This window comes from Protobothrops mucrosquamatus, unplaced genomic scaffold (genome assembly GCF_001527695.2).
Source record: "Protobothrops mucrosquamatus isolate PMUCROS unplaced genomic scaffold, P.Mucros_1.0 scaffold_283, whole genome shotgun sequence".
In the NCBI taxonomy this organism is placed as follows: Eukaryota; Metazoa; Chordata; class Lepidosauria; order Squamata; family Viperidae; genus Protobothrops; species Protobothrops mucrosquamatus.
In genome coordinates this window covers 440,780-449,898 of record NW_015386359.1, presented here as the reverse complement: position 1 = coordinate 449,898, position 9,119 = coordinate 440,780, and the positions used below count along the sequence as shown (strand labels likewise).

The 9,119-nt window shown below is 37.2% G+C and overlaps 1 protein-coding gene across 1 annotated transcript in view; it reads left to right on the top strand.

Moving 5' to 3' along the window:
• Positions 1–9,119, top strand: part of GRHL2 (grainyhead like transcription factor 2) — a 73,825-nt gene that overhangs the window by 39,155 nt on the left and 25,551 nt on the right. Inside the window, exon 9 of the mRNA XM_015831868.1 lies at positions 5,716–5,874. Coding sequence (XP_015687354.1) covers positions 5,716–5,874 — 159 coding nt within the window. The remainder of the gene's footprint in view (positions 1–5,715; positions 5,875–9,119) is intronic.

Genomic DNA, 9,119 nt, shown 5'->3' with positions numbered 1-9,119 from the left:
CCATACCAAAAATGTTTGCACAAGCAGGTTGTTCTCAACTTAATGACCACAATTGGGACCAGAATTTCCATCACTAAATGCTGCTGTCCTTAAGCGAGTCATCACATGTCTGTGCTGATTTTACATCCTTTTTTACCAATTTTCAGTAAGCGAATCACATGGTCTTGAGCAAATACAGCTTCCCCTATTGACTCATCTTATTAGAAACTGGCTGGGAAAATTACAAATGGCAATGAAATCACCCTGGGTTGCTGCATAAAGACATACTGGTTGCCAAGTACCCAAATTCTGATGATGTGACTTCAGAGATATTGTGACAGTTGTTAAGTGTGAGGACCAGTTGTAAGTCTCATTTTTCAGTGCCATCATAACTTTCAATGGTCGCTAAATGAATGGTTTAGGATTACCTGTAACTGATTGTAGCATTTGTGATAAGGTACATGATAATTCAAGAGTCATGTTTGTGAGCTTTATTCTTCCTTTACTCTATCTTTACTCATGATCTCAAGGCAGTATGTGCAATATTTTACTCTGTTCTGGTGTACTTGTTTAGCAAGATAATATGTTTTTGTGATCTCTATTGCTTTTCCTTCAAACTTCTCTCCTTCCATAGCATCCATATTATGGCACCGTAAATCTGCTCTTTCCTCTTGAACTCCTTGTTGCTGGAGTAAAAAAGACCCCTAGGAAAGCAAATGATACCAGGGTGTTGCTGAAAGATTATTTATTGTCCAGATAATTGATGATGGGTCGTTCATCTTTCAGAAACAACTGCCACTGCAGTTGTCATCCAAACCACAAAGCCAAACAAAAATTTAAAACAGACTAAGGGAATTTAATAATGTTGATTTCACATGCTTGCAAATTGCCTTTCCTTAATTAAATATAAATCTTTCCAGTGTGGGTTCAAAAGAAGGGCAATTGGATGGTGTACTGAACATGAGCATTTTGCCTTTCCAACTGCTTTTTTCTATTTCACTTTACTCTGTGTGCTATAAGGAAGAACCTGACATTAATACTGATATTACAGACACACATTGTGAGCATGCCTCTTTTGATTGTTAAGGAGACCTGATATACTGTATGTGGTGTCAGAAGAGGAATATACTATCTTTCTAAATGATAATCTATGTAACATTCATTGCATCATCCCTCTTCTTCTGTACATCTCTGTCAATAAAATTTACTACAACTGAATTTATTTCTTTAATTCAGTCTTCTCAGCTTATAGCCTCCAAAGGTCTTGTGTAAATCAGTTTTGCACTATACTCTTTTAATATTAGGAATCAGAATAAGAGAATAGCAGAGTTGGAAGGGACCTTGGAAGTCTTCTAGTCCAGGGCTTTTCAACCGGTGGTACACGTACCTCCGGAGGTACTTTAGCAGCTGGCAGGTGGTACGTGACCCCTAGCCAAGTGTAGCAGGGGAGGGAACAAGCTAAAGCAGCACCGCACAGGCCTGGAGGAGATCAGCTGGAGCTGTAGGGCTCGGCAGAAGTCCCAGGATCTGCACACATGGCTACATGCTGATTGGAGAGAAAAGAGAAAAGAAGGAGGAGGGCGGAGAGAGGAGAAGCTATAAAAGGAACAGGTTTTGGCGGGAGAGGGAGAGGAAAAAAAACACATGGAGAAAGAGAGAAGAGAAGAGGCTTTTGTTAGCAAAGCGGTGAGGAGAGAGCGAGCAAGTGGCCTTTGTGAGCAAAGTGTGAATGAGTGAGAGAGCAAGAGGCTTTTGCGAGCAAAGAATGAGTGAGTGAGTGAGTGAGTGAGTGAGTGGCTTTTGTGAGCAAAGTGTGAGTGAGGGGAGCTTTTGCGAGCAAAGGGTGAGAGTGAGGGGGGCTTTTGTGAGCAACATGTGAGTGAAAAAGTGAGTGAGGGGCTTTTGCAAGCAAAGAGTGAGTGAGTGAGAGAGTGAGGGGCTTTTGTGAGCAAAGGGTGAGAGGGGGACATTTGCAAGCAAAGGGTGGGAGAAAAAGGGAAAAGTGAGGGGGAGAAGGGAAAAAGAAAAGAAAAGGCATTGACTTCTGGCTTCCTCTGTTGCAGTAAAAGGAAGCATTAACATTGAACCTCAACTTTTTACTTTTCCATAATATTATAAACTAGCTATTTCTATAACAACAAATGAATCTAACCAGTAAAGCCCAAAATCCCCCCCTTTCTTTTAGTCATCAGGTTTTTGACACCTTGCTAAGCACTGGTGGTACTCGAATATTGTCATGTCCTAAAAGTGGTACAGTCTGTGAAAAGGTTGAAAAGCCCTGTTCTAGTCCAACCCCCTGCTCAGGCAAGAAACCCTATAACATTTCAGACAAATGGTTGTCCAATCTCTTCTTAAAATCTTCCAATGTTGGAGATTCACAACTTCTGGAGGCAGGTTGTTCCACTGATTAATTGTTCTAACTGTCATGAAATTTCTCCTTAGTTCTAGGTTGCTTCTCTCTTTGATTAGTTTCCATCCATTGCTTCTTTTCCTGTCTTCAGATGCTTTGGAGAATAGCTTGACTCCCTCTTCTTTGTGGCAACCCCTGAGATATTGGAACACTGCTATCATGTCACTCCTAGTCCTTCTCTTCATTAAACTAGACATACCAAATTCCAGCAATCATTCTTTATATGTTTTAGCCTCCAGTTCCCTAATCATCTTTGTTGCTCTTCTCTGCACTCTTTCTAGAGTCTTAACATCCTTTTTACATTGTGGTGACCAAAACTGGATGCAGTATTCTAAGTGTGGCCTTACCAAGGCATTATAAAGTGGTATTAACACTTCATGTGATCTTGATTCTATCCCTCTGTTAATCAACAAGGCACTTGTTAGAACAAATCCATTTTGTGATGTATAGACATGGTGATGCCTCTAAGCTAGATTTGATGATAGAAAGGCAATAAAACTTACATTTTTTTAACTTTCGAGTCCAATTAAAGGTGGAAACTGGAGTCATATTTCCTCTTGTCCCTGCCCCACACTTCAAGATACTTTGAAAATACTGGGGGGAAACCTGAACTTCAAAAACATGTTACGTCATATTTTCTGGAAGTGTTCTTGATTAGAGAATCCAGTGGCTAAATTTCTGCTAACAAAGAGAATATTGTTCTGCATTGCATCCATTGTCAGAGATGCAATAATGAAACTTATCAACAGTTATCAATACTGCTGGGGAAGACATCAAGGATGGGGGCAACAGAACAACACTGCTGCCCCCTTTCATGTATTTTCTAAATTCTGTGGGCTGAAAGTGCCTGAAGGAGTTTATATTAAGACAGGGAGTGCTGCTCGTTGCTTAATCTGAATCTGTCATGTTTGTCCCAGCAACTTTCATAGCAGTTAAAGTTCAACCGTGTAGTTCGTAAGCATAGTCCTGCGATAACCATCAAGAATAGAAATGCCGCTGTGCTTTTAGTTCAGTCAAGTAAACAAGCTGAGCTGACTTCACCCTAAATTACTGGGCAGTACTATCTACTTGGTGATCAGATGATTGTGCTAAATTCTCTGTGCAAAGCTTTTTCGCCCTGTAGTCTATTAACCAAACTCCCTTTTCCTTTCGTCTTTTCTTTCTGAATGAATTCAACAACAGTGAGAATATTGCATAAGTTGATTGTATTGTCTCAGCATTATCAATACTTGAACTGATAAAAGGTATCAGGATTAAACTCCATGGAAAACCGAAAGCTGCCCAATGCACCACAATAAGCCAGTGATGGATAACCTTTGATAGCCCAGAGCTGTGTTTAACATTTCTGGAGAGACTAATGGGAGTAGTGTCTGAACAGGTCCCAGCATTTAGTCAATCATGATTGATCTCAAAATGTAAGGGTCATACTTGATTAATGTTTTAATAGGCCTGTTGGAAAATTGAAAAATATTCCAGAAGAAGGAAATAGAAAATGTCTTTGGTATTTTTGCCAAGAAAATTTACATTGATATATCTATAAAGTAATCCGAAATTGAGATGTATTTGATGGAGTATGTACCTATAGTCGCAAATCAAAAGACAACATTGCATTAAGGGTAGGATCTGGATTTTTTCTAGATATTTGGTGGGAAATTATTTGCTTTTTAAATTATGTTAAGTCTACCTTAATTTTTATGAATGTCTTGCCTTCAAATGCTTTTGCAGTTTAGTCAGAGGAAGCTTCTGGAAGCCACAAAGAAAGGATTGTAGACTACATATTTTACTAGGGCTATAAATTGTCCCCAGGATTAAGCCAGGGTTTGTTTAATAATATGTTCACTAAGCCATGGGTGACTTGGTTCATAAAGTGTGCTCCATTGTAAATAATGAGTTCAAACCCAGAGTAGTTTATCAGCCAATCTTATTTATTGACTACAATGAATACTTAGCTAAATATACAATAGTTTTAAGATGGGTTCTTTATTATATTTAACAAGTATATTTTGTCTGGAATTCCCTTAGTATATGGAATTGGTCCATGGCTTTGTTGATTTCTCAGTCCTACCTAAAGATGTCAAGATTAGACCTGAAGTCATTTTTCACGCAAAGATGCATCCTACAGAAACATATAACCTTTTCCCTCTGAGGAACTCATTACAGAAGTAATAGCGAAAGTCAATATTCTTAGAGAATCATCATTTCCCAAGATTAGATTATCAGCCAGAGTCTTTTTCGCAACAGTCCGATTCTGGAATAATCTTGAGGACTCACATCATGTCATGGAGCTCTTAGCAACATTTATTAAAATTTGTAAAACCAATCTTTTACTCTTAAGGATTCTTCTGCTGTTTCCTGTTGTCATAAGAATGTTTGGTTTTAAGATTATTGATAAGAGGAATGTTATGCATGACTTGTTTTGTTATTAAATTTTAGAACATGTCATAGGTCAGCATCAGAGTTTGCAGTGTTTAATGTGCTAGAAGGGGAAAGGTATAAATATATATGAGAGTATATATTTATTATATTTAAATATAATTTAGATTTGTATTTAGTTTTGGCAATGATTCTACTCTCCTTTTAGAAATTGGCTGCCAATATATTATTCTAAAGGTATATTTGCCTGTGTCACAGAGGAGATTGCAAACTGCTGTCCTGGGTTCATTATTAATGGGGTATTAGTAGACAATATTTAATAAAATAACATAGAAATGTCCACAGAAATATATTTATATTTTCTAATGCAATACTGAACAATTCCAAATCTTGTAATAATAAAACCTATGACACCAAGCAGCTCAAGCTGGTCTGAAACCTCTAATTACTATTCAAGCCCTGCAAGAGAATGAATATTGTTTATTCAGTTGGTTTTAAAACCTCATTTAGGTTGACAATTTTGTAGGGCAGCAGGCTACAGGTCAATGATGGTGACTATTTTTGCAGTTTTGTTCATCTTGGGGAACAATGAGTTTCAAGAAACTATTGTGAAGGGCATAGGAGAAGCATTTCATATGTTGATTTCTGTGTCTGAGACTTCCACTACTGTAATTTTATTGATTTCAACAATGCACTTATTTAACAGTTATATTAACTGAGCTGAACAAACAATGCACTCTTTGCTAGATTAGTTTCATTTATTGAAAGAACTGTAAATTTTCTTCCGTATAAACAGACATCAGTGTAAGTTGCTTTACACTGATGTCTGTTTATACAGAAGAAAATTTCTCAAGGGGAACTCAAAATGGAACTTTAAATTTTAAATAGAGCTTGCAGGTCTTTCTTTGTGGAAAAGTATATCTATGTAAACCTCTATTTTTCAACCCTATCAGATTTTCATCACAGTGAACTGCTTAAGTACAGACTTCTCTTCTCAAAAAGGAGTCAAGGGTCTTCCTTTGATGATTCAGATTGACACATACAGTTACAATAATCGCAGCAATAAACCCATTCATCGGGCCTTCTGCCAAATCAAAGTTTTTTGTGACAAGGTAAGATAATGTATTTCTTAATTATGACATACGGGGAGAGCAAACCTTTTTTTTCCTTTTAGTTAATTATTTTAGTTTTCTAGATTGATTTTTATCATCATTTTTGTCTACAAGTCACTTTCATTTTAGCTTTGTTTTATTATTTTTTTTCATTCTTTCTTTGCTATTGACATTTTCAATGATAGCAGCAAGTGTGGAACTTATTAGGGTTACCATTTTATATTTCAGAATCCTCTAGATGTTCTGTCACTCACAACTCTGAGGGGCAAATGCAAAAAATGGTTCCGCGTTGATAACGGCAGCCTTTTCCTCATACAATTTTATTTATTTATTATTGACCTAGTCCTGACTCCCGGGTGACAAGTCCCTACAGTTTTCAGAAGTGATTTCAGAAATGGTGTGCCATTCCCTTCTTCCTAGGGCTGAGAGAAAATGACTGGCCCAAGGTCAACCAGCTGGCTTTGTGTTTAGGGAAAGACTAGAACTCATGGCCTCTTAGTTTCTAGTTTGATGCCTTAAACATTGCACCAAACTGGCTCCCAACAACAATGGAGAGCTGGAAAAATAAAATATTTGGCTACAGATTTACAATTAAAATTAGCCTTTTTTGACCCACTGCTGGAAATACAATCTTCAGAATTCAGAGCTGGGAGTTATAGGTCTGACTAATTTGGAGTGCACCAAGTTAGAAGTCAATCAGTCAGGAAGATGTCTAGGATAGTCCTGGAGAACATAGGTAGTCCTTGACTTATGACTACAATTGGGACAAGAACAGGGGTAGGCAACCTCGGCTCTTTTATGACTCGTGGACTTCAACTCCCAGAATTCCTGAGCCAGTATGGCTCAGCTTGGAAACCTCTCCCTTTCCCCTCAGCATGGCTGGCTCAGGAATTCTGGGAGATGAAGTCCACGAGTCATAAAAGAGCCGAGGTTGCCTACCCCTGGACTAGAACTTCCATTGCCAAGCAAAATGTTGTTAAGTGAGTCATGCCCATTTTTTTGACCTTTTTTGCCATGGTGGTTAAGTGAATCTCTAGGGTTGTTAAGTGAATCATGCCATTGTTAAGCAAATCTGGCTTCCCTCATTGAATTCACTTGTTGGAAGCCAGCTAGGAAGGTTACAAATGGTGATCATGGGACCCTGGGATGCTGTAATCATTGGAAATACATGCCAGTTGCCAAGCACCCATTTGATTATATGACCATAGGGGGACTGTGAGATTCATAAGCACAAGGATTGATTGCAAGTCACTTTTTTCACCACTGACCTACCTTCAAACAGTCAATAAACGATGATTGTTAAGTCAAGGACTAACTATAAGTAGGCATTTTATAAAAGCCATTTTAGAATGCCACTGGCAGACAACTGGGAAAGGATTATAATCATAAAACTAAAGTCCTGGAATGGGACATATAAAATTGGATTGATTCCTGATGATTACAGCAAATGGGATGGAATGTGATGAAATCCAAGAAAAAAAAATGGTGAAAACTAGGTAAAGTAGGACAAGCTTCAAAAGGAGATAGCTAAAATTAGGATTCTGGTAGCACGTTTTAAGGCTAACACATTTTATTAAAAGGGATAAGTTTGACTCTGTTGCTAAGTAACTATTTTCTTATTATGACCAAAATCACTGGGACCATGTACGGATTTACACGAAAGTTTCGATGCAACCTTCATTCCATCTTATTCATATGTGTAGGAAATCAAATTCTGCAGAGTGTTGATTGTTCAGGTGTTACTACTAGAACATTTCTTATAAACAATATATTATCTTACTAGAAGCTTCCCAGTGTGGGTTCCTCCAAACTCTTACTGAAGGTACTATTTATAAGCTGCTTTAATTTATACATTTAAAAAACCCTACTGCATAGCTTAAAAAAACTATCCACTTATCAGTTTAATAGAATTTTTGAATAGGATTTTGATAATAATTTATTTCCCAGGGCTTTTAGAAGTTTTGTATTCTAATGACATAATAGCATGTTTTCTGAAAGGTTGAAGTTCTGCACGATTCCTTTACTCTCCATATTTAGAGTAAATAAAACTGCAGATACAAACTGAATAATTTTTATTATTATGAAACTTAAACCATAAAGCAATGGTATTTTCTTTCCATTTCTTTGGCAAAAAAGATAAAATGAACTGGCAAGGACAATTTCAAGACACTGATATTAAAATTAAATCAGATATTTCAATTAAATTATTAATTATATTAAATAGCATTATATTCTGCTGTTTCTTTCATGGAACACTTAGAACAAATTGACATTTAAAAAAGGAATAATACAATTATGAAAAATTAAAAATACAGATTAACCAACCAGTGCAAACTACATTGCAAATGGATAAACAGCTGACGTTCTTAAAATTATTTTAGAAATAGTAAAGAGCCAGTTTGGTGTAGCAGTAAGGCATCAGACTAGAAATTGGGAGATGGTGAATTCTAGTCCCACTTTAGGCACAAAGCTAGCTGAATGATCTTCGGCCAGTCACTTTCTCTCAGCCCCAGGAAGGAGGAAATGGCAAGCCACTTTTCAAAACTTTGCCAAGAAAACTGTAGCGACTCTAGACACAACTGAATGGAAAGGGAAGAAATGGTAACAAGGAAATCAGATGGCTCTTAGATGGTTCTTTACACTGTTGCCAAAAAAGAGGAAGTGTAGCATACACACACACACACACACACACATATACAGAGAGAAATAGTGCACATTTGGACATGTTCATATATGTATAAATGTGCAAATGAAGACATAGGTACTGCAATTCAAAGAGAAATACAACTAATTTAAAAAATGGTGGGAAAGTCAGATCAGTTTATGAGTGTGAACCTGCTTGCTCTACTATCTATGTGTTGTGCACTGTGGTGTGACTTTAAATCCTCTGATCTCTCCTTTCTAATAGAGTTTGTTTTTAAACTAAGCTTGGATTGGGCAGCCTTTTAAAAGTAGGATACCTTGAAACAGAGGACTGTCCTTTCAGAGTAAGATAGTTCTCTGCAAAGCAGGACATCACTTGATCTCCACTAGAGGAATGCTTGTTCATATATTTCTTTATTAGATATTATTTTATCCATGATAATCCCAAGACTCTTGGGACTCCTTGGGGGTGCTCAGAAATTGGAAGATTTTTGATAGCCAAGCTCTTATGAAAGGGCCTGTTGGGATACAATTGGACATTACATCCCAGTCCAGCAATTTTATTCTGCCCACAAAGAGGAAAAAATAATAATAACTAAGAT